This window comes from Amphiura filiformis, chromosome 4 (assembly GCF_039555335.1).
Source record: "Amphiura filiformis chromosome 4, Afil_fr2py, whole genome shotgun sequence".
Lineage (NCBI taxonomy): Eukaryota > Metazoa > Echinodermata > Ophiuroidea > Amphilepidida > Amphiuridae > Amphiura > Amphiura filiformis.
The window spans coordinates 16,387,260-16,414,558 of record NC_092631.1 but is presented as its reverse complement, the minus strand read 5'-3'; the positions used below and the strand labels follow the sequence as shown (position 1 = coordinate 16,414,558).

At 37.6% G+C, this 27,299-nt stretch overlaps 1 protein-coding gene across 2 annotated transcripts in view; it reads left to right on the top strand.

Annotated features, from left to right (window-relative positions):
• Positions 1–4,906: 4,906 nt before the first annotated feature.
• LOC140150614 (uncharacterized) overlaps positions 4,907–27,299 on the top strand; it is a 42,441-nt gene continuing 20,048 nt past the window's right edge. For both annotated transcript variants that reach the window (XM_072172666.1, XM_072172665.1), the window contains exons 1-2: positions 4,907–5,047; positions 14,388–14,492. In XM_072172666.1, the coding sequence (XP_072028767.1) occupies positions 14,411–14,492 (82 nt within the window). In that variant the 5' untranslated portion in view covers positions 4,907–5,047; positions 14,388–14,410. The remainder of the gene's footprint in view (positions 5,048–14,387; positions 14,493–27,299) is intronic.

Here is a 27,299-nt window from a genome sequence, read left to right as displayed (position 1 = left end):
TGCATTTTCAAAAGTTGCAAATCAAAACGATAAGGCGGTCGAAATTGCTTAGCGTGGAAATGTGGTCAAGCTTGCTTGCCCACGATGAACCCATGTCGACTATCCCAAGTGCGCGCTTTATTCAATTGTTAATTTAAAACGCATGGGTTGTTACAGTGCTTTACTGATGAATACTAGGGCACGATGCGATCGATATGACCTAGCGGTTGTTTCGGGCTCTGTCAATGGTCGCACTGTGCCATTCACCTCTACAGCTCCGCGTGGTCCATTTTTAATTTGCAACTTTTGAAAATGCACCAAATTTCATATACTGGTCTCAATCTCTCTGAATTTAGAGTTTTTGGTGGCAAATTTGGTATCAAGTTGGAGCTAACAAGATTCTGCACACGACTTTATCAATTAAATGTTCATAACACGATCAGGTTTTGGTGTAGGACGGGTTACATGACTGCGGACTTTCTTTATTTGAGCAGTTTACTACACCTATATACATCATCAGCACAATAAAATATATATTTTAAAAACCAGAACCAGCTGTGAATACAATTAAATAATTACAGATTTAAATAGCATACTAGTACAGAATTGCACAACAAGCAAATAAACATGATAAAATAGCACAACATTCATAAATAACAAAGTAAATTTCAGACAATAATAAGACGGCTAGACTGAGTGCACACAGCCACTTCCCACACGGAGAAGTGACTGTGTGCAGACATATCAAGAGAGATGTGAGGTCCACCGACCTGGCTCAAAAGGGCCAGTCGATTCACCTCACATGGAACAAAAGCAGAAAACAAAATATCTCAATACTCTAATATAAAAATAACATAGCACAACTATCATTCAGCCAATAATTAAATGGAATGACATTTTAAATGAAACCTACCCTTCTTCTTTTTATTATTATTACATTTTACAGATATTAATTTCGTGCAATTGTAGGCACCTGTGTGCATTTTAAGCATTTTTGCAGAGTTTGTATTCGTTTTTGCATATCAATAGCATAAACTTAATGACATTAGTGATCCTAGTGTGTACTTTCAAGGTAATTAAAAGTTATGACAAGTCAATTAAATGAATTTGTGAAAATACATTAGTGAACCAGACATGTATCATCAGATTGAAAAGGTTTACTTCGAGGGCTGTTAAATGTCAAATTTTTTTTAATAAATTGTCATAAAATTTGTATTAGATCGCAAATTTCACAAATTCATAATTATTTGATATCAGTTAATATGGCTATTCCTCGTATTCAGAATGTAATTTGGTATGTCCGAGTGATGTGCTCTCAGCTCTAAGCCCTTAACGTCAAAAATGAGTCAGTAAAAGCGTGATTTAACGCGTGATTTGTAAAGTTTACAGAACTCGAGGGAGACAACCCTCTACCAGCAACCCCTTCCCTCAAGCTTGTCTCCGCTAGCTGATCTTTTAGATATTGTTATCTATTTAAAAAAAAAAAAAAAAAATCGTTTTTGGGATTTTCTCAAAAAAAAAAAAAGCTTCTTGGCCCAAATTTGACTTCACAGATGAATTAACCAAGTCTTTATCATTCTAAATATGTATACTTTTATATACTTTCCCAGCAAACACAAAACGTTTTCGACATCATTCGCAAAAGGTTATACAAGGTTGTCAGAAAACGTTTAAATGTTGGGTTATATAAAGGGTACATTAGTGGTATAAAACGTTTTCATAACATTAAATAACATTTGTTGGTAATTTACTGCACAGCAAACACAAATGTTTTACAGAAAACATTTAAATATCGGGTTATATAAATGGTATAAAAACGTTTTAATAACATTCCAAAATCATTTTTGAAAACTTGGTACAAATCATTCTAAACAGAATGTTATTTTGGGGTTGAAAAAATATTTTGCAAAAAATTTTTGCCCACAATATTTACAATAACGTTTTTAAAATGTTTTCACGACCTTTATATAACCCGACATTTAAATGTTATTTAAGTGTTGACAAAATATTTGGCCAAAAATGTTTGCAAAAATAGTTTACAATGACCTTTCGAAAACATTTTTAAAATATTGTTGTAGTGTGTTTTCATAGAAAACGTTTTAAAACGATTTCATGACCTTTAGGGAACAACCCAAAAGTTCGATGAAGCCCTAAAAACGAAAGTCCTTTCGTTAGTGGGGGAGGGGGTCAGAAAGTCCGATTACGTTAGTAAGAAAGTAGTTAAAACATCGGTCAATATTGATCTTTTTTTAAGGAATTAATATATCATTTTCCAAATTTTAGTATTTTCCGAAGTACGATATTGACAGTGGTTTCTTCAAAATGATTTCAAATCAATACTCGCAACCATCAACGTCATTAAAGTTCATTTTTAAAGCAGCTGTACCAGCAAACACAAGACGTTTTTCAAACGTTTTAAACATGTTATATTGTGGGGTTTTGGTTTTGGGATGAAAAACGTTTTAATAACATTAAAATGTCGGGTTATATCAGGGAACTTTGATATCTGGGAATTGCGACTGAAGGTTACGATTCACACAAGTGGTATATCATCGCTACGAACTGATATGACATAGGTCAGTTTATTTCCCGGCATTTGATCACATTAATCAATAGGATAAAATATTTTAAATATATTTTATGGTATAAGAACTATAGGGTCCACAACTTTCCTATAGTGGATGTATACTTTTCTCACTATTGTTCAATAGTGAGAAAAGTATACATGTATAGGAAACTTCCAATTATTTATTTATATCATTAGTGATGTAAACTTGTAATAGGGAGGAAACAATATTTGCTATATATTTTAATTGTTATTGTCATACAGGGTCAAAGATGTCTGAAGTTTGACTTTATATTTGACTGAATAAGCATTAGTATTTGAGAATTTTTCGTCATTTTTAGTATTGGTGCCAATTTCGGTGGCCATTTTAGGTGCTATCACAGAAGGACACTGATGTCCGGGATGCTTTTTTCCTTTATCTTATCTTAGAAGTATATTAGGCCCTAAATCAGACCAAACAGTTATAGTTTGGTTCAGAAAAATCCTCTTATATGCTAACTTATAGTCTTTTTCAGTATTTGGCGGCCATTTTGGGCGCCATTTTGAAATTATACTGACGGTTGGGAATTCTTTTTCTTTATATCAACTTGAGTTTAAACTTGGCTCTTTAATTAAGCTAAAAACGTTAGTTTGATTCAGAAATAGTATTCATATTTGGTCATTTATAGTGATTACCTGCATTTGGGACCATTTTGGACGCCATCTTGGAAAAACCCACTTGGGGCCAGTTTATATTTTTGGGAACATCCTGATTATGTTTTGGGGTCATCTCAGGAACCTAAAAAAGTTGGTTTGGTTTAGTCCTGGGGGATGCACAGGATGTACCTCTGGCTCTCCGAGTACAATGTTTACAAAATGTTATTGTAAAATAATTTTTAAGAACATTATGTTAGAATATTTGCAGGAGGTTATCAAAAAATGTTTTAAAATGTTTGATATGAAAACGTTTTTTACCCTTTATATACCCTTTACATAACCCGACATTTAAACATTTATACCCTTTATATAACCCGACATTTAAACGTATCCTATAATATAGGCCTACGGTATACGATATTTGTCACTTACGTTAGAGGGGAGGGGGGAGGGGGTTAGCCTTCTAACGAAAGGACTTTCGTTTATAGGGCTTCATCGAACTTTTGGGTTGTTCCCTTATGGAGCTACGGGTAAAATTGTAACATTGTGACGTCATTATGTATATAATTTTGCATAGGCGTAGAACCCGGCGGGGGATGGGGGATAAATCACCCCCCCCCCAATATTTTGATAGGGGGATGGCCCATACAATCAACCCCCATGTTGGCGCCTGTATGTGGGTTTCTGACCAAAATTAACCACATACCATTTTATGATAAGACCCTCCACTTTCTTTGAGTTTCTTCACTGTGGCCGCATCATCCATAAGTGATGGACGTCCACTTCTTGGCTCATCTGTGAGGGACATGCGGCCAGTTTGGAAATTCCTTTTTCAAAAAGCAACAGTGCCATATGATGGGCAATCATCACCGAGGATAGCTTTCATTTCATCATAGATTTTCTGAGCATTGTAGGCCTAACCCTTCAAATGCAGGAACTGAATCATGCTGCGTGCCTCAATTTTCACCATCTTGCAGGTTATGCGCCTACTGCCCATCTAGCGCCACCTGTAAAGAAAGTAAACATACTTATGAGACCATTTTTGGACCATAATATACATAAGGACCAGTAATTACACTGACAAAATGTCATTGATATAGCTCCTTCACTTCTGGGTGATGTCAAAAACTTTTGGATACCCCCTCGTATTTGGCCATTTTAGCCTAAAAAATCACCACTTTTTGCGCACCATCTTTCACCAGTTTTGCTTTAATATGTCAATATTATGTCAACTTATTCTGTTACCAAAAGGGCCTGCATTTCACTATACTCACTAATTGTTGTTATGAAAAAATCTACGCCACTGTAATTTTGGCTAGTTTAATGAGCTTGACTCACATAACACGGTGGCATACAAAACTTGTATAAGATGGTGTATAAGGAAATGGTAAATTATTTACAAGAATTGTATATTTGTGAATTTTATCTCTTTTAAAGAAAATCACACGTCGCGAGACCATTCCCCTTTAAGGGGAATTTTAGACCTCTGCAGATTTCACGTGTACGTTATTGCCACCTGTAATTAACGTGGGTGTCGGTGTTCAAATTGACGTTGCGTTTGCGCTGTAACGATGGGCGTATCCAAAAGTTTGAGACCTGACATAATGCGGTGGTTCGTTTCTTGTAGGCAGTTTGTTAGGAAAGAACGATGCATCTGATTGGTCAAAAATGAAGTGCTGTATACATTTTGTTTATAATTTACATGTCAGTTTTATTTCTCATAAATATAACTGCATATCAGTTATTTCAATCACTTACAACTACCGACACAACCTGCATCGGTTCAGCTATAGAGTAGGCTATCTCGGTTTTTGACGAAGCATCTGAATTGGCTCTATAGAACGACTTATACAATTCTTTGTTACGGTGAGTGTTTATTGCATTACTTGCATTAGGCCATCTTAATTTAATACATTTAGTTCGTCTCATCCCAAGTTAAAAACCTAATGCGGAATCCGGTTTTTTTATAGGTTTTTTTTTACTTTAACTTTTTTTTATCTGTGGGACTTTTCATCTCTAGCTATCTCTGAAGGCGGTTTCATTGTCAGTGGTCAAGATAAAGAATTGTATTGAGATTTACGATTTATAGTAGGCTATTTTGACGTCTGGCGATGTCAGACGTGAGATTTTTGTGTGGTGGATTTAGAAGAAAAAAATAGCGGAAAAAACACTGAATAACGCGCAACAAGCGGGCGATTTTACTAATGCGCGTGTGGGCTTTGACACGAACTATTAAATTAAGATGGCCTTACTCTATTAAACATAACCGCCTTGAATGCTAAAAAATATACAACACCGGGAAGCGACTGTGAGCAAAAGTATCTCGTAATTGCGCAATAATCCGAGCACATTATATAGGCACACACACACACACACATATGACGTTGCTATCACGTTCAATGTGCTCCAAAACCGAGGGTGGTTCAAAACCAGGTATAAAAGACAAAAATAAATTTACTCTTTAATTGCATTAATTCTTCCGTCTCCCTCCGCCCACAAAAGCCATTAGGTGTGATGTCTAATAACAGTTTCTTGCCTTAAGGGGTGTAAAGAGGGCGGGAACCTGGTTTGGATTCCAGAGGGAGTGTGCCTGTAAGAGACACAACACAGCTCTGATCGCGCGCCAAATAAGTTAGCAGTTCAGAAATTGCAATTTTTCCAGCCTTGAAACCTCCCGTTTCCCGTAACCACCCGGTTGTAAAACTCAGTGCATTACCACTGAGCCAATTTACTAGTTAGCTGTGAGAAGTTTGAAATGAAATAAACTACTTAAAGGAGGATTTCGTGATCCTAGCATCCTCTTTTTATGACATGTTTCAGTACATATCCACGAAAAAAGCCTATTCCCAAAATGTCAGTTGATTCCGATTTTGCGTTTGCGAGTTATGCATGATTATGTGTATTACACTGCTCCATAGACAATGCGTTGTAATTTCGTTCTGGTGCACCAGAACGAAATTCAAATTTCACGATATCTTAGCTAAACGAATTAATGTCCAAGAGATATTTTGTACATAAACATTATGTAGCCAGAGGTTTCCAGTGATATAAAAATCTCAACTTTTTTTGAGAAAAGTGGGGGGATGAGGCTGTGGATCACGAAATGCCCCTTTAAATAAAGAAAGTCCGCACTTATGTAACCCATCCTACAACAAAACCTGATCTTTTTACGACAATTTGATTGATAAGGTCGTGTGCAGAATCTTGTTAGCTCCAATTTGATACCAAATTTGGTACCAAACACTCTAAATTCACAGCGATTGATACCAGTATATATGAATTTTGGTGCATTTTTGTAAAAGTTGCAAATTAAAAACGGACCAAGCAGACCTGCAGATGTGAATGGCAAAGCGCGACCATTGACATAGCCCGATACAACCGCAAGGTCATATTAATCGCATCATGCCCTAGTATTCATCAGTAACGCATTGTAACAATCCATGGGTTTTAAATTAACAATTGAATAAAGCGTGCACTTGAATAGTCGACAAGGGCCCATCGTGGCAGTGATGTATCGTTCGAGTCCGGACTCGAGTCCGGACTCGAGTCCACTTTTTGTCGGACTCGGACTCGGCTCGGACTCGGACACAAAAAGACTCGGCTCGGCTCGGACTCGGACACAAAAGGACTCGGACTCGAAGCCGAGTCCGGTCCGAGTCCGTGCAATTAATTCCATGTTAAATGTGAACTGATTATACCTAAAAATGTCAAAATAGATCTAAAATTTGATTTAAAATTGGTTGACTTCACTTTATTTGCCCTTTTTCCTACTAAATTGGGGGCTGTCAAATCAGTCATCTGTCATGTATCCTACATATCCACCATATTATTTGGGTTAATATCTGTGAATTAGCATAATTTTTATTAATTGTTAGCATTGATGAAATAAACAGGTCTTGATAATTAATTATGCATGATTTTAATAAATACTGTATCTAAAACTTCTTTCATGAAACTTTCTAATTCATGAAACTCAATGAAAAAAATAGAAAAAGTGCACACTGGACCATACAGTATGCATGGCAGCTCATCCTAGTGTATAGTAACTTTGTGCTCCACATGTATGGGTATGGTTATTACTGTATTTTATATCTGCCGGTCGCTCGCGATAGATTTGGCTGTTCCATCTTGCGCCCTCAGACACAGGGGACACTTACCGTTGTACTCACTGGGGGAAATCACAAAACATGTCATATGATAATATACCTCTTTGTGAAACAATTTAAAAAGTTTGATTTCTTATCAGGGGAATACGCTCCCAATAAATTACAAAAGGAAAATTAATGCACATTGATGTGTTCTATGCGGAGAAAATTGACTGGAAATGAAAGGCCCTGTACATTGTACAATCCAATAGGGATGTCGTGAGGGTGTCCTCTTTGACAGATTTGAGAAATGGGTAAACGCACTAGATGGAACAACCTGACCGAGAGAATACATGTGTAGTTTGTATGTGTTCACTATTCGCTGTACATATTTTGTTCAGTTTTGAAAAGATATTTGGAATTAATATCACAGGTTCAAAGCATACCACATGCGTGAACTTTTGCTTGGTAACAGCATAATCCCCCAGACTGACTGATAAAAGTGGGGGGATATGGGTCCCACCCCTAACTGATTTGTATACATGTGTAGTTATTCCAAATTCAGTTCTGCTTTAATGAATGTGGTAAAAAGTAAAGAGCTCTGTTTGCATACTGGTAACAAGATGGCAAACTGGGAAAACATTTCAACACATTTTCTTCTTGATATTTCTGAAGGGTGAATTTCTATATATGATTATCATTATCATTTATTTTATTATTTATCATTATTATATTTTTTGTATAATTTATCCCACCCCCATTGAATACATTGCTCTCCGTGTACATGTATGCTGCACACAGCCTGGTGCCCCTTCCCTAGTCTCCGTGGCCTGTGTACATCTGTGAGTTACATGCCACTAATGTGACACACACACGCCAACACCTCCACATGTACATGTACTGCTGTCCTGATACATGTAGATACATGTAGTTTTTAGAGAACTTTTAATACCTGTGACCCCCATCGCTTAAAATGTTTACCCAATGACCCCATTTTTCATTTTTTATACCCTATGACCCCCACCCCCACTTTTTAGGCCCCTACTTCACTGATAGACACATACATGTCAGATATAAAGTTCAGCGCCCCACCCCAGGCATGGACTCTGACCGAGTCCGGACTCGAGCCGGACTCGAGTCCGGACTCGGGTCGTATTTTTGTTGGACTCGGACTTGGCTCGGACTCGGCACCCCTGGACTTGGACTCAAGTCCGGACTCGGACACAAAAGGACTCGGACTTGGCTCGGACTCGGGTTCAACTGGACTCGGCTCGGCTCGGACTCGGACGAGCTGGACTCGGGTACAAGTCTGCATCGTGGGCAAGCAAGCTTGACCACATTGCCACGCTAAGCAATTGTGATGCGATCAAGCAAAATCAGTCGGAACTCGGAAATATTGATTTTGAGATATAGCCCAACAAAAGATATATTTCCTTTTGTTTCCTCTTGTTTTGGAAACTCTTTAATTGCTCATATCTTTGGAACTGGTTGCTCAATTTCAATGGGGTTTTCTGCAACATCCAGCTTTGTAAATGCTTTTTACTATCCTATAGGAAACTGAAAATGTATTATTGCCGAGTTCCGACTGATTTTGCTTGATCGCATCACAATTGCGACCGCATGCATCGTTTTGATTTGCAATTTTGAAAATGCACCAAAATTTGTATACTGGTACCAATCTTTGTCAATTTTGAGTGTTTGGTAGTAAATTTGGTATCAAATTGGAGCTAACAAAATTCTACACACGACCTTATCAATCAAATTGTCATAACACGATCAGGTATTGGCGTAGGACGGGTTACATAAGTGCGGACTTTCTTTATGTGAGTAGTTTATTACTAATTACTTACTACCAAATAAATAAATAAGTCAGTAAACAAACAAATAAATAGGCATAAATAAATAAATACATAATGCAGAATGCAGTTATATTAGTATTTTAGTTACAAAGTTCCAAACATTGTATTATTTATATTTTTTGCTATACATGCAAAGGAGCTGTGCTTTTAATATCCGTGCATGGTAATATCTTAAAATTGTACATGAAATTGGTTCAATATTGTTATTATAATATACAAAACTTGACTCATCCAATATAACTTGGAATTTAGAGAAAATTTGCAGTAAAATGAAATTTTGATGCAGATAAGCTGTAGCTTTCATTTCAGCTAGCGGTCATTAACAGTCACATAGTTCAGTGATATGCCTATAAACACTCCATGGGAAATTGAGCACATGGATGAGTCTCACCAAATCACCAAATTTTGACAACTTGTTATTTAAGTAAAAAAACATGTAATTAAGTTGATCTGTAGCGATCTGACTTTACAGCCGTTTCGTGGTGGACGGTCACATATGTTCATTAACATATTAAATCGTTTATCATTGTTCATCCCTTCTGTCAACATCGAATTGGTTTGTGGCTGACTTAGCCTGGGCCAAATGGCATATGTCCAAGTCAACTGTAGCCGAATTGGTTTGGGTCCGAATCGACCTGCTTCCATGCTGAATAGCAGAAAATGGCGAAAAATTACGCACTTTTTCAAGGCAAAAAGCAACTTTTCTGAGCATTGTTGACATGGTGCCTTGGCAAAAGAAAGTTTCCTACTATAAAGACCTAACTTTTGAGATGGTTTGTATGTTTGAAGTTGCAAAATTAACTAGAGCGGTTCTCGGCTTTCGCGGTTCTCGGCATTCGCGGTTCTCGGTAGTGTGGGTTGGTCCGTATGTGACGTTTCTGTTCAGAACCTTGTGTGACCCTCCCCCAAAAAAAAAAAATCATCCGCCACCTCTGGTTATATCAAGGGCCTTGTAAATGCAACTGGTGAGACAGAGCCTCGAATGACGTTTGTGTTTTCAGTCTGATTTCAGTTCCCTAACAGGTACAAAGTTTACGCATTATCATTAGGCCTACCAAGTATTGTATGTCCTATAATCTCTTATGTATGACATGGATCTTTACCATGATTGTGCAAGCCAAAAAATATCATTTCAATACCCCAAACATGCGTTAAAAAGACCATGTTTTACACATGCAACCTCAAGTTTAGACATATAATTTAATTTTCCCTAAACCCTCATGCACGGGAAAAATCATGCCGCCACCATTGGTTATGACAAGGGCCTTTTAGGGTGCACACCAGTAAATAACCCTCACTGACTTTCTGTACAGACAGGGGCCGGGAAAACAACTCAGTTCTTCAAAAATTGCAAGCAGACGGTCAGATGACGACATCCATTGTAAAAATTAATATATGGATTTCAGGATTTTTTTCCAGAAATATTGTAAAAAGTTCAACCTATAACCCATACAGCTAACGCCACCTCACAAACAGCTTGGTGTTTCTGAAATGTAACACATTTTGAAAGTCGTCATAAAAAGTCGGATCCTGCTAAATTTACACAGACAATCTAATTTACAGGCCTAAATGATGATTAAATATGAATCAGGGCCTAATAGTTGCCTTTTAAGCCTTTTCTAATGTATTACATTAAGTCATATTGCACATTTCCTCGTTTCAAATACTGTTTTTTTCCCTTCCAGGGTGTAGCTAGACTTCTCCGTACTCCACTTGCCAATTGTGCTTCTGGCTATTGCATTTAAGCTTAAAACTCTGATTATTATTTGTGCACAATTGATAGATTTTCACATCTAATCTTTTCAGTCACCGTACGCCCTCTGTTTGTTAGCTTCCCAAGTGGACTACTGACTTTGGATTGCGGATAACTTTTTAACACGGGATTCTATGGAGAGTTAGGCCAATTTCTGGCCTAACTAAAATTGGTCATGATGTAATGCATCTTTAAATGAATCTGGCTTGTGATTGGTCCCCCAGATATCGTTATTGATTGAACAAATTCATCAGGACCGGTAGAGTAAACTAGTAAACCAGAGTTCGTAGTATCTGATCCAAGAAAATGCACTTACTGTGTACGTTTCAACAACCACTGTTGTCTTTGTCAACACTTGATGAGGAGTGACTGCAATCTACTGACAACCATTGTCCAATGCTAGAGGGATATGTAAAATCAGGCGGTTTTTGGCGATTTTAGCCATTAAGCCCCCCCCCCACCGCATAAATCTGAAAGCCCCTCTGAGCCCCCCTCCTGGAGACGCTATTGCAAAATCAATGGAGAGAAACTATACTACCTTGTTTCTTAATAAAATGTAACATGGTACATCAGGCAACTATGAGAGCCAAAAAGGCCTCAAATTGAGCAAAGAAAGACATTAATTTTCACGTGCATTTCAACCAAGACGCTTCATTAGTGGTGTTCGCCCTTAATGTCATATTATCATGACCGTTTTATTTTGTTTTATGTCAAGGGCTGGGGTATGAACGTTTGGACAGTATTTATTGTGGGACATTAGAGCACATCAGACATATCGAATTGCATTCTGAATACTAAGAATGTCCTGATATCAAATAATTTTGATTTTTTAAAATTCGCAATGTAATACACATTTTATGACAAATCATTAAAAATTGATATTTTTGATATATAACAGTCCTCGAAGTAAATTTTATAAATTTAATGATACATTCTTTAAGTATATGTAGCTGGGAGGAAAGGCCGACGATCAATTGAAAATTTTGAGCTTTCGTATTGAAGATATGGATTCCCCCAAAAAAAATAGGTCTTTTTGGGAAATAAAATCCATATCGTCAATATGAAAGGTCAAAATTTTCAATTGATCGTCGGCTTTTCCTCCCAGCTACATACACTTTAAGAATATGTCATTAGATTTATAAAATTTACTTCGAGGACTGTTATATATCAAAAATTTGAAAAATATCAAATTTTAATAATTTGTCATAAAATTTGCATTATATCGTGAATTTCAAAAAATGAAAATTATTTGATATGAGAAAGACATTCTTCGTATTCAGAATGCAATTCGATATGTCTGATGTGCTCATTTCCACAAAAATACTGTCGAAACGCTCAAAACGCTCATTCCAGATCCCTTAACATAAAGTCACAGTGACGTTTAATGGAGAATTTTGATGCTTATTTTGAAGAACATAGTATAATGATCATGATGATAATTTGGTCCCAAAACAAAATAGGACATGTTAACATGTCACAGTAAAACATGTTTGTTCAAGTTGTTTATTTGGCAAATTGTATGTCATATTACATGTTTCACATTTGTACGATTTTAAATAATTCTTTATCATGTTTATAGGACATGCTCTGTTATATTTTTATATCCTCTTTTCATTCTTGAAAAGATAGATCATGCTTTTATTTCACCCATTGGGTATTTCTTTATTAATTTGTGTTTATATGGCGATTTCAAGTGGGATAATAACTCCTGGATGACGTAAGCATAATGTTGATAGATTTAAATATCATTATAAATAGGCACTGAATAATAATGATATTGAAATAAATTGATAAATAGATAAATTAATAGATAAATAAATAAAAGATATATAAGCCTAGATAAATAATAAATAAATGATAAACTAGGAGTAAATTGCAAACATTAAATATCTTAGAGCAAATGAGCATTTAATAAGTTTTTGCGACAAATATTTTGCCCCTTCTTGTACGTTTTATCATTATTTTATCTTTTACTAATTTTTTTTGGGACATGCTCGCTTATTTATTTTTTATGTGTTCCTCTTATCATTTGTGAAGTATTTCTTTATTTTTGTTTTAGTACAAGTGATCACTGAGTATGTTTAACTGTGGAAATATCGGTAGATAAGGTGTTTTTTATTTCACCCTTGAGTATTATTTATAAGTGTATCAACATACATTTCACATGTCATGGTTTTTCATTGTTTTATTTTAAAGCAATTCTTTATTGGGGTGCATGCTCTCATATATTAGGTGTTTTTTTTTCATGTTCCTCTTGTCATTCTTGATAGATGGCTGTTTATTTATGTCGCGTGTTAAGTATTTTTTTAATTTTTGGTCGAAGTGTATAATTATCATCACATGCTGTACGCTGTTTATTTATTTCGCCCTCATTTTCTTTACTTTTGTTTTTAGATCTTTAGTTCTTTATTTTTGTTTCTGTGAATATCATCCGAAAAGTAGGCCTTCTGCACATTATGATTTTTCCTTGCTTTATTTAACTCTTTACTGGGGTGCATGCTCTCTGCTGGTTTTTTCATGTTCCTCTTATCATTATTGACAAGATAGCACCTGCTGTACGCTGTTTATTTATTTCGCCCTAAATTATTTCTTTACTTTTGTTTTTAGATTTTGAAGATGATATCATGATATCACACGCTATGTTTTATACCAACCGCATTGTCTGGTTAAAGACAGTTCTTGTTTTAAATCCTGAATACAATGTCAACATTCAGTTCGTTCACCTCACAATGCGGTGAATAGTCATAGGCGCTCTCCTCCATTTTGAGAAATATACTTTTACACACACACTACATTTATAATTAAAATGATCAGCCTTAAAGTTTTACCTTTTAGTGGGTTAAGCCAAACCTAAGTGGATGAAATATAAATCAACACTTCTGGCACTGATTGGTTTCCGTAGTTGTTATATGGAATACGAGCTGTCTGTAGCTACAAAATTGTCTGCAAATCGGCTTTTGCCGGGCCTCTCTTTTCGGCGTTTTTCTCATTAAATTAGGGTCCCGTTCAAATAAAAAATAAACTGGTGTCTAGATGTAATCACAGTTAACACACCAGGAAAATTATAGAATATACAACAACCTAGTTACACCTGTAGACTGCGAACAAACATGCACCTGGCCAGACCTGGCCGTAAAACAAAGTGTTCTCCCTACGGATACCCTTAAGGGTCACACAACAATCAGGCGCCAGGTTTATATAAGCTTTATACCGCCGCGTTCAGACAGTCATCATCATGAGGACAATCACACTACGTGCTCTATATTATTAGTCCATGATAAATATCGAATGATCTTGAAGCCTGACGTTGCGCCAAAACAGGCTTATGTAGGCCTAAGTGTAATGATAAATGAATTACGGTACCACGGCACTAAATGTTCCTGTCAGTCCTGCAGTGCAAAACTTCTCATGCAATTCCATCTTTAACATTACATTCAAATTATAATTACATTGTAAATTGGAACTGACACCAATTTTTTCAGGAATATCTTGTTTCTTTTTCAATCCAGGTTTCGCAATCTTCAACAGAGCAATGTTCCTCAGATTCCTAACTGCACTACTTGTGAGCATCTTGTTCTTCAGTGGCACTTTCATAACCGTCGCTCATGCGACCGGTAAGTTATTTTCGAATTAAGCCTTCAGGGATTGCGATTGTCTCGGTCCCAGCCTGTTTGTGTTCCTCCGTCACTAAACAAACCATCTCGCGACAACCCGTGAAATTACGATCGCTGATTGGTGAATGAATTTCCAAATAAAACTGTTTTCAATTGGCTATAGAACAAGCCTTCCACTATTTGTAGATATCGGAAACGCAAAATGTACGCTCGCTTAGCAGCCACTGAGGCGCCAATCGTCTGATATCGCCTTTCATGTCAGCGACTAGCAGCACGTATTCACGTACATTGTGTGGATTTATGTAACCGCATAGCTGTCCATCAACCGCTGCATGCGCTGAAGCCCAGCGCTGATTGACAGCCAATTTTTAACTCAGGTTTTGAGTGAGTTGATGTTCAGCCAATCAGAAAAGACGTACTATGAGGTTGTCGTTGTCGCCAGACGGTTTGTTTAGTGACGAAGGAGCATAAATCGGCTGGGACCGAGACTAGGATTGCGACTTCCCAAATACGCGACTAACGTGTATTGCGGCAGTATTGAACCATAGTAGAGAGAAGAGACCCACATCCAAGCCGGTATCTTTTGATCCCACGATGGTTGCGCTCTTAAAAGTAGGATAGAGTTACGCAAAAAGTCGACATATGGTTGCATTTATCAAATGATAAATACTTTTTATTTCATCACATAATATCTTGTGAATAGTAATAAACTAGATCGGTTCTTTAGTTTGTTTTTGTTATCCATATAAATAGTTTTTAGACATTGTCAATATATGCCTGAAACGTACTTCTCGCATAGTAGCTACCGTATATACATGTATTACAAAAGAAAGCTTTATGAATAAAATCCGATAGTAAATATAAGTCATTTAGCACGCCTCTTCAAAAATATAACCAGTTGGATTATATATGTTATTCACAAATAAAATTAACACAATTATGTTTAAATATTTCAATCTTCAACTTCCAGTCGCACTTGGTTCTTTCCAGAAATTACGTGGTATATCAAACAAAAAAACAAAAACATAAACAATTTCGCCTTAAAATGTCAAAATTACAGGACCAGAACCAGTGCAATTTGTTGGAAAAACCATATGAAACGTTCTAAAAAAGTAAAGCCATTTAGAATTATTTTAAAAGCAGTAAAAATTCAAGGTTATTGTTTTTTTGTCAGATAATAACTTCTAAAATAAAGTCATAAAGGAACTAGAGCGGTTCTCGGGTTGCGCTTTTTTCGGCATTCGCGGTTCGTGTGTAAGGTTCTTGGTTCTTGGGTGATGGTATGGTAGTGGGTGAAACGTTGCGTGGTTGTGTTTAGATGTTTGTTTCTTTTTAGAACCCTGTATAGGCGTAGCTAGGATGGTGGTTGGGGAGTGTGGAGTGCCAGGGGTTTATTTTATTATTTTGTAACGTTGGTATCTCGCGGTTAGGCTTCAAGTAGGGGTACACTATGATGTATACAATAATACTGTGTAACAATAAGAAGGCGGAACTGTGGGTTTACTGTTGCGTTATTTTGTAAATTTATTAGGGGATATTTTACATAGACTGGTGGACTATGGGAAATGTTATATGTACTTGTTCGAAGTGAGGCGGGCGTGTACCACTTATCTGGTGCGTACCCTTCTTGTGTTAACTTTTTTTATGATTAGCCTAGTAGGTATTTTGGTACTGGTTCTTTTGTTCGAGGGTCTGGATATTCGCCTGTCTCCGGAGCTAGAATTAGACTGTACTGAGTTGCAAAACGTGAATGCATGCTAGTTTGCAATGTCTGCCCCTATTTATACACTTTTATGGATGCATTTCACAAGCGCAGAATGATGTACTCATTATCCCAAAGTACCAGATACATTGCTTTTGTGATTGGTCTATTGGCTGTAGTATTTTTCCGGTAGTTTGTAATAATAAGCATGCACAGGTCATGTTCTTGGGAGTTGACATAGGATCATAAGTTAAGTAATATTGACCCTTAGATGCATTGTAGTTAATTTGACCGTGCATCATAACGATGTGCTTAACGTGAACAGTTAACTACCATGGGTATGAACAATATTTAAATAAATATTATGTTGAACATAGGCTGAAATAGGTTGAATATTATAGAAAACTTAGTCGATCGTTAGAAGTTGTTGGCACACTTCGCAGTGATGTGCATGGTTATCTGGGTGTTTCAAATACCTTTGGTTGGGCTACCATTATCTTTATTTGTGGTTTAATGAATAGTGTCAATTCTGTGTATTGCTTTTATATCATTATTCTGTTGTTTTAGGGATTGCACTTGGAGTTTTGTTCTGGAGGTATCTGTTGTGAAGTTCTTTATTTATCCTGCTTGGCTGGGTCGTTTGAATACCTCTAGTTGGGTTTGATGCCTTCATTTGTGATTTCATGAATTGGTTGATTAGATCTTCAGGAGATGTGAACATGACTTGGATTTGATTTGGAGCCTGGTGGACTATATAATATCTTGTCTTTTGTTGGTAGCTGGTATATAGTGTATACTTTGGAATAGGTGATAATTTGTGACTTCATGAATAGTCAAAATTCTTTTGATAGATTCATCATCATCCTGTTATGTTAAGGATTCCCAAGCATTATCTGGTGGCCACTCTTGTTGTAGTTTTTGGTATGCTTCATGCAATACATGCCAACTTTGAAATCCAGATTTCCGTACTCAGAAGAAAAAAAATCCGTATTTTGCACCCTAAAACCGTATTTTTAAATATGAACCTTTTGCATACCTGCCAACCCCAGAAACCCCAAAAGTGGAACACATAATTGCGAGGGAGCACTTGTGCAACCGAGCACGTAACGGCGGGGATCCAGCAAACAGAAAGATGCTGCTCCCTTTTACGAGTTGTCACTCATTGAAAGTGCCATCTTAAAGTGGTCATATTTCCTTAATTAGGCCTACATATCTGATCAAGCTGTTGTTCGGATATGTGATGCACAGTTAATAATTAATTATTAAAAGTTTTGGTGACCTCAGACGACCTTTGACCTTGTATGTGACCTTTGACCTCACGAAATTGGATAAGTCTATGACAAAACAAATTGATAATTTGATATATTTCTCGAAGCGTTGGGTTTTGTTACTTCTAATGTTGTTAGAAGCATGCTTTGTTAAAACTTTTCAAGTTCAGAAAATCATCATCATCATCATCATCATCATCATCATCATCATCATCATCATCAACATCATCATCATATAGTATCAGTCGGCTGCTGTAGGCCTAACATCGGGGTTTGTTCATGTTTTCCAAAAAAATTAAAACAGTCTAATGTCAATTAGAAGACTGTAGTGGGTATGTATATATAGCAGTTGTCTATGCATGGTTAAAGAAAAATATTAACGTGCCACTGTATGCAAACAGATGCACGATGGGAAAGTCATGAGAAAACAAAGTCGGAAAGCATCTTGCAGGCTTAAATTCTTTTGCAGACCCAAATAGTTAACTAAATACCGCCAGGTATTTAGTATATTTAGCTCTATTGGTGCAAAAGACTATAAGCCTCAGTACAAGACGGGTTCCTGACTTCGTTTTTCTCCGACTTTCGCATGATGCATGCACATTAAAAAAAAATTATGCCTACAAGATGGTTTCCGAAATAATTTTCTCCTCGGACTTGCGGATTTTTCATGCACATTAATATTGGTTTATTAACTATCTGACTGCTATGTCTTCTGAAGGTGTTTAGTAACTATTTAGCTCTATTGGCCAAAAGAATTAAGCCTACCAGATGGTTTCCGACCTTCTTTTACTTCCAACTTTCGCACGATGCATGCACATTAAAGAAATATTTAATAGGTCTACAAGTTAAAAAATGTTGGTGGGTTGGTACAATTTGTGACCCTACTTTGGTGGGTTGGTACAATTTGTAGTTAATTTGACCGTGCATCATAACGATGTGCTTAACGTGAACAGTTAACTACCATGGGTATGAACAATATTTAAATAAATATTATGTTGAACATAGGCTGAAATAGGTTGAATATTATAGAAAACTTAGTCGATCGTTAGAAGTTGTTGGCACACTTCGCAGTGATGTGCATGGTTATCTGGGTGTTTCAAATACCTTTGGTTGGGCTACCATTATCTTTATTTGTGGTTTAATGAATAGTGTCAATTCTGTGTATTGCTTTTATATCATTATTCTGTTGTGTTAGGGATTGCACTTGGAGTTTTGTTCTGGAGGTATCTGTTGTGAAGTTCTTTATTTATCATGCTTGGCTGGGTCGTTTGAATACCTCTAGAGCCCTGTGCAATACAAATCGCCCGGACTATTTGCTCAAGCCAATCAATAAGTGTTTGCTTATTGAACCTGGTGGTGTGGTACGTTGAAGTCAATGTTCAATAAATGCCAAATGTTGCTAGCAGTAAAAGAGCTAAATAGCATGCTTTTAATTTTTTGTTAGATATTCTCTTATAAAAGAGAATTAGAAAGAGAATTGAAAATATCAGACGCGTTTCTGGAATGAAATCCTTCATCAGTTACCCTGCTACTTGGTCATGTTGGTCGTGGTAAACCCGGACCTATGTTATTATATGCTCTTAAAAGTCGCGTTTCACCGAGTATGATGGTGTGACTTTGTGAGAGCAAGAGAACCAGAAATGTAGGAGACTGGTTAGTGGTTTGCAGGACCAAGAACGAGTCCTGATTAAAAGTTAAGCTGCTTGGAGTTTAATTTTTGTGTAAATCTTTGCCTTTAGGGAAAGATTTGTTAGCTCTGAAAAGAGCTGTTGTGGTTTTTGTTTATATAAAATGTGAAAGGTGTGAGGTGTGTGTCATTTTTACAACGTGCTTTAACTCTGTCGAATACACCGCATATCTTGTCTCTTTTCAAAACTCGATATCTGAGTCGTCCCCGGGATACCTTTCGGTGTTATCTTCAGGTGAGAAGAAGTAATCGTTGAAACCTCTGCTTTCTAAAGCTAGATCATATAGCATGTTGAGAGTTGGGGAGCCTGGACGTGTCTCTTCGAAAAGAATGCTTTCGTCTGTGACTAGATTCTTTGGAGAGTTCAATCTGGCTCTGACAAGTGTGTCGCTCAAGTTTTGAGCTCTGCTGAATGCTATAATTGGGACCTTCGGAAAGATCCTTTTCAAAGTTGGATTATCTTTAACGATGTCCCAATGCTTCAGTATGGCATGTTTGATGTGGTTCCCACTTATCTGAGGGAAGAATTGTGACTTGAAGACCAAAGGGATCTTGTTCGATCTTTTCGGTTTCTCTGTCAAATGTGACTCCTCGCCACAACTGAGCCCGGATGTCGCCAGTGCCACTATTGAGATATGCTCCATCGAACTTAACAATAAACAATAGGAAAGAAAGGATTATTGACTGTTTTATTGATTTTCACTACTTAAATGTCAAGTACTATAGACATGATATACATCATTTTAAAGCTAATTTCAAGCAGAATATTTTGGTTGAATATCTCAAAAATGATGATTGGCGACATCCGGGCTCAGTTGTGGCGAGGAGTCACAAATATGCCTGTCTATTTTCAAAGAACACTTCTTTCGAAGCTGTATTGATTTCTTTGAGGTTATAACCTCTGCTTAGAAGTTTTTCTGTGAAGATTGTTTTTCTGTCATCATAAGACTTTTTGTCACTGGAGTTCCTGACTAGTCTTATTAGTTCTCCTTTGATGAACCCTTTGAAAACTGAGGGGTTGTGACATGAGCTTCTGTCCAGGTAACCCCACGTCTCTGTGGGTTTAGTGAAGCATTTTATGTCGAGGATATTTGACGATTGAAAACGATCTCCTTTGTAGATGGTGAGATCTAGGAATTGGATTTCGTTTTCTGATGCTACGTGTGTGAACTTGAGAGATGGGTGGAGATCGTTTATTTTGGACACAAAAATCTCAAGTTGTTCCACTGATCCTGACCACATCATTAGAGAGTCATCCATGTAGACATGGAAAGATATGATGTGTTCGTCCATATGTAATATTTTCTGGACCAACCTAGGCAACTGAGAGATACGCTGGATCTTAGGCCCATAGGGGTTCCTGAGATTTGAAGAAAATGATGACCATTAAATTCGAAGGCGTTCCTGAAAAGAACGAGTGTCAAAAGCTTTCTCATGTATTGCAAATTAGGCATGGGAGGGTCGAAGGATAACGGGTCGACCCCTTCCAATCCTTCTATGGCTACCTCTAGAGGAACTGAGGTGAACATGCTAACTATATCTATGCTCGCAAGAATTATATTGCTCGGAAGGACCAGTTGTTCGATTTTACGAATGGTGTCCGCTGTATCTTTAAGATACGTGGGTGCTTTCTGGACTTCCGGTAAGAGGTAATGGTCAAGAAATTCTGAGATTCTGTTGAGTGGTGATCCGCAGTGTGACGTCACCGGGCGACCTATAAAAGTGCCGCTTTTTGGTGTTTTATGTACTTTTGGTAACATGAAAAACACTGGTGTTTTTGTTTGTGCACTGTCTACCGGATCTAAGTAATCTGCTAATGCCTTGTCGATCTCTTTTGATTGACACATCTCGTTAATTAGGTCACTAACCAAATCAGTGGTAGAAGTTGTCATGTCATAGTCTAGTTTGAGATATGATTTTTTGTCCAAACGTTGTCTATGACCCTCGGATACGTAATCCTTTTTTGACAAAATGCAAATTCCTCTCCCTTTATCGAACTTTTTCAGGACGACATCAGGGTTATTTTTCAATTTCTTTACAGCTTGGATTTCAACCTTACTCATGTTGGGTTGTGCATTTTTGATCGGAATATCTGCTAATTCCGTTCTCATTCCTTCCAGATAGTCTTCTAAGCCTATACTGGGGGCCAGACCAGGAATCCATGTTAATGGGTTTCAGAATCTGTGCCTGGAGTTCCAGCCTCTCATTGCTGCATGGAATCGAATCCTCATGTTCCTCGCTAAACCGTCTGCAGCTTCCACCAGGAAGCGTTTTGTGGGTTTGCTTGGTGTGGGTATAAAGGATAACCCTTTAGAAAGCGCAATTGTTTCCGAGTCTGAAAGTTCGTAGTCAGAAAGGTTCTTAACGAATTGTTTTGCTTTATTTACCATACGTTCCTTTTAGAACTTCTGGTTTGTGTTCTACTTAATAAGTTAGACTTCCTTTTCTTACGTCTAATATGAGTAGATTCCCTGTGTTGGTGCTTGCGGAAGTGGCGTCCCATGTTTGAATATAAAAAAGGGGTTAGGTTGTACACAATTTATTGTGCTTGCTACCCTATTCTTATATATAAGTATAAATATATTATATGAATATATTTAGTATATAAGTGAAAAGGAATACTTGAAAGCTGGTGTCTCGAGAATGACGAGTGATAAAGCAAAACGTATGATAAGTGTCTGACTATCAGCGTTCTCTTTCTGAAGACCGGCTGGCACCGTGTTCACCCATTGAGCTGCATTGGCTCAAATGGTGAGGAAACGGGCTGAATTTTGCTTTTGTTAGAAAGCAGGGATCCTAAAGCGGATCCTAGCAGGTCCTGCGTTCTGATTGGCTCCCTGAGCGTATGCAGTGGCCAATCCTGTCGTGAAACTGATAGTAAAATTGTCTGATTGGTTGTTCAGAATGGCGCTAAAAGGCGGGGCCTAGGGGGGGGGGGGGGGGGGGGGGCGGGGGTGTGGGGGTTGCTTCCTGCCGCCAAGTAAATGTTCCCATTTTTATGGTGTGACGACATTGATAATTCTGAGTCCAAGGGTGGAAGTCAAATGGATTTTTTATGAAAAAATGTTTTACTAAAGCATTGGGCGCTTTATTTTTTTCATCTAAAGTATATTCATACCCTATGGTGGTGCCTACGCGTTTGTTGGCCCTTGTTTAATATTATTATAGGATGTCACACAATTTATTGTGTTGATCAATCTGTTTATATAATATATTTATAGCATAGGGAGATATTGTATTGCTAATCTTTATTAAGATTAGGGGTGGATGGAAAACGAGGGATACTCAGGTGGAAAATGTGGTGGCTCTGAAAAGAGCCGTTGGGTTTTTGTGGTGGCTCTGAAAAGAGCCGTTTGGATCTCGGTCTTTCACCGGCTACCGTGACCCACCTCGGTGTTGCTTGCCTCTTATCGGGCCATTCCAATGGGACCTCTGCATATTTGAGGAGGATAGTAGTGTGCCGGTGGTTGGTAATCGGCACGATGCCTCTTGCCTCCCTGATGCCTCTGGTGTGGCTGCTGGCGTTTCACCGGTAGCTGCGTTTTCTTTTTCGAGATATTCTTGTGCCTGTAGTTATCTCCTCTCTTGTCTCTCTTCTTAGAGATCTCATCTTTGAGCTTGGAAAACGCCTCTCCTAGCTCAAGAGGAAGGCAATCCTCTTTGAGTTTTGCCTCTGCTCTCTGGACCGTGTCTTGGCAGTCTCGTTCGCACTCTGGGATTATTTTAGTAACCAGGTCGTCCCTAAGGCGCCTTACGAATTCTTTGTCGTGTGCCTTTTTCATAGCTTCCAACTCTGTCCTGGCTCTCACTGTAAAGTTATATCCCTGTGCTAGTAGTGGCAATTCTCTCTTACCTGAGAGCCCCGTTGGAAGATCAGATTTGGCTTCGAGCACGTTGGTATACAGCTCACGTTTGGCTTCTAAGCTTGCCAGGGCGTGATACGACCTGTCTACCGTTTTAACTAGCTCGAAAACGAAAGAATTGGTGACTTTTGAAAGTGCCTTTTCTTCCGATGAGGGTTTTTCAACCCTGTTTTCCTTGTTTTCTGCCTCTTTCGGAGTTGCTGAGTCTAAACTTGGTTCTTTAGAACCTTGTCTAGGGGCGGAGTTGACTTTGGCATTGTCTTCCTGTGTCTCCGGTATTACCAATACTTTATTCTGGTCCTTCGATGAGTCTTTATTGGTGGTGCTAAGTTTATTTTTCCTAGCCGTGAAAGGTTTGAATTGCTTAAGAGACATGATGAATATGACTGATTCCGGTGAGTAGCTGAGCAATGAGCAATGAAATATAAATCCATAAAACCCGCTCAGATAAGGAGAAATGGTGTTAGCGCTGATTGGTTGTAAAAGCGGACATTTTGATTGGATGTGTGAAAGGTGAAGTATCGTGTGATTGGATGCAGGACTTGGCGCTGAGACCGGAATGGGATTTGAATCCCATTCCGGTCGTAAAAAAGATCCTACTGAGTCGGGTTGCTGTGATAGGCTCCTCGGTGGAGGGGGTAGGCTAATCGGTGTGGACACTATCAGCTAATTTTTTTCATTGGTTGATAGCTGTGCGTCGAGGAAGAGAAAAATATGACATGATCCCGCCAATATGATCTTTCTCTAAATTGTGTTGAAAAACAACAGAAAGAGAAAAGATACCTTGCTGTAACGAAAAGTGAACCAGGTAAATTAGGCTAATAATGTAAAGCCATGGTTCCGTTTCCAGAAAAAAGAAAGGAGGGGGGGGGGTGAAATTATATAGAAAAAAATATATATAAAAAAATTATATATATCACCCTGAACCATAAAGAAAATGATTTCTTCTTTACAAATATAAAAAAGAAAAGGGAATGAGGTGCTTTGCCCCTGTTGATGCTTTTTAATATGATATAATACTGTTGCCAGACTATATATAATATAGATCTGTAAGAAAAAGCCTCAGGTGGCAGTCGACAGAATATAAAAATAGCTCTTTTCAGTGCTAATAGTATAGGAAGAGGCCTAAGAGTGGGATACCAAACCTGTTGGTAAGTTTCCATCAAAATGGAAGAAATTATTTGAGTTTCTTTCCTGTGATGGCTTTATAGAAGCCAAGAAGGGAGTGATGGAAATTATTATGATTGTGTGAATGTCTAAGAAGTACGGTGTCCTCCTTACAAAGGGGTCCGTGGCCCTCCTCGGGAGGTTACTCAACGAGGGATACTCAGACCAGTAACCCAAAGGAGCTACTGCGAGTATACTACCGATTCGCCGGCCGTCACCCACTCGAGCTTTTAGAAAACATTAATGAGTTCTAGAGCCCGGGGGTAGTGACAAATTTTTTGAAAGAAAAGACGGGGATAGAACCGAACCTGTTAAGAAACAACCCAAGACTGGTGTCTGGTGGTATTTTTATACCTTATAGGCTTCCCTCCCTCTTCGGGGGTGGGATAAAAAGATCTATTCTTGTGGCTTCTTCGTGAGAGATTATAGCATTTTCTTCATTAAACTAAGATTCAGATGTGAGCGATTCTTGAGGCAGAAACTTGTCCAAAGTGGAAAAATTGGTCTTTCAAAAACCTATTTTCAAACAGGATTTATAGTGAATTGTTCGATATTTCACCATGTAGTAGGTGTATGGAAAAAGGTAGTAAAGGCGGGAAAAGTCCTTTTTAGAGAGGTTTAGCATGGTGTCAGCCTGTCCTCAAAGGAGCGTTATAATTTTTCTTTATGCTTTTCTTTATGGGAGACGCTTACTTTTACGTCCGGAAAGAAAGCACCGTGTAGTGAAAATATATGTAGCTTCAGATCTTATATTTCGCGCCATCAATCTTGACCGTACGATGACATCGTAGGCGGAAAGGACGTCGACCCCGCTTTGAAGCGGTGCTGTACTGAGGAAAATGCAAGCCCGGCCATGTGTAGGTACGATTTCTAGTCTTCTTTATAGTTTGTTGTGCTATCTGTTAAAGATAACGTGATTAAAAAAGGAAAGAATAGAAATCGGATTTCTTCAATTTCATGAATTAAGACCGATAAAGTGGTCTTTATGTGTGAGTGGTACTGATTTTTGAAAAGAAAAGACTGGGGTAGAACCAAACCTGTTGCGAAACAACCAAAGACGGGTGTCTGGTGGTATTTTTTATACCTTTTAGGCAAATATAAAATAATATTTGGCTCGTTCTGTAAATGGCGATTTTACAGAGGGAATAAAACGATGAAAAATAATTTCTGTGTGGAAAATATTACCTCAAAGGATAAATTCCCGTACCAGGAGTCGTGAGGAAGAACTGATATCCTCATGAAGTAGTTCACTTAGTGATATCATTCAATATTCTTCCTTTGCGTTTTTAGATAACGCATCTTAAACATCTCCGTGGAGGCTCGCTATCTGAGGAAGATAGTTAGATTGGAGATATCGTCAACAATAAAAATGGCTTTGGATATAAGCCTAAAAATGATGCGGGTAATCGGTCTTTTGCTATTTGTTTTGGTTATGGAATAGCTTTAGGCCTGTACAATGTATACGTGCGTTTCTTTAAACATGTTAGGCGTTGTGCTTAACAGGTACCATCTCGCTTCATATATATTTGAATCGAGATTAATTTGTCATGATAAAGATGACTTTCTTTATTTATTATGCTTTATGTATAATTTTCCTTATTTGGAAAAGTAGCATTAATTTGTAGACTCCTGGCTATACGCTAGGAAGTATACTAACAAAAACATTTCTTAAAATTATTGAGAAATGTCGATGCGAGAAAGTGCAAGCAGTTTACTAACTAACCGGTAAAAGATCACTGTCTTTACAAATTACATAGCAGAGAGTCGCCATTAGCACAAATGCATCATTACTAGCCAGGGTCTTTAGGATGCCTACAGTTTTGGGGTCAATGGTCATTAAAGGGTTACTTCCGGTCAAAAACCAAAATTATCAAAAATGTTAAAAAAATTTTTATCTCAAAATGTATACAGACCAGAGTAATATAACCATCCATACATGAATTAGTGTTACCTGATGTATGCATGGTATTTTTATTTTGGGGGTCAAAGGTCATTAAGGGGTCACTTCCTGTTTTAGCTAAATAACTTCAAGAATTTTTATCTCAACAACTAAACATAGTAGAATTTTTTAATTAAAATTGGAACAATGCATTTTGTCGGTGTACATAAAGTTTTTTTTTATTGAGGTCAAATGTCATTAAGGGGGTCAAAAGGTCAATCAAAAATTTAAAAAAAAATCAAAATCCATGTATAAGTTCCGATTAAGCTGAAATTCACCAGGAATATTCCTTATGACATCCTAAGCACTATGTAATATTTTTGCGGGGTCAAAGGTAATTATAGGGATCACTTCCGGTTATCAACAAAACCGCCTGGTGGCTGTGCTCGCGGTCACAAGTGACCGCAACCGATCGTACATCTAGTTATTCTTCTTTCTTTCTGTCAACATTTGACATAATTGACTCTAGCTCCCTAATTATTTGACCGATTATAACCAAACTTAGGCAAAGGCTCCACTACCCCAGCCTTTACATTTGACATGACCCATTTGGGGTCAAATGTCACACATGAGTAATTTTGGCTAAAACTGCGATTTTTATCAAAAATGCTTCTTCTTTTACAGATTACATGGTATCGTAATGAGAATCGGTCATCGGCATCGACTATAGTTGGGGTCTATGGGGTAAACCAAGATTTGGGGTCAAAGGTCATTGAGGGGATTTTTTCTGCACATAACGAAATACTTTCAAAATGCTTCTTTTCCTACAGATTACATAGTACAGAGATGAGATTGACACATATACAAAGACATTAGCTGGTGTCTCTAGGGTAAATACTAATTTTGAGTTCAAGGTCATGAAGGGGTAAAATAGGGTTGATTACTGAAAATCACCTTAAAGTTCACTTTTTCCTGCATATTAAGTGCTGTGATCATCAGAATAATGCCAAAATGACTATAGCATTGGGTGCATAATAGGGTTATAATCAGATTTGGCTTGAACATGGGGAGGGGTCTGTTTTGGGGTCAAAAGGGGTAAAGTTCTAAAATTTGTCCAATTCGAATAAAAATTAGTATATGTGATCACGATATGATTCAAAATATGATGGAGGTCATTTCAAGGTCACCAGAGGTCAACCAAAGGTCAAAAGGGTTAAAATTCCAAAATTCGTCCAAATTAA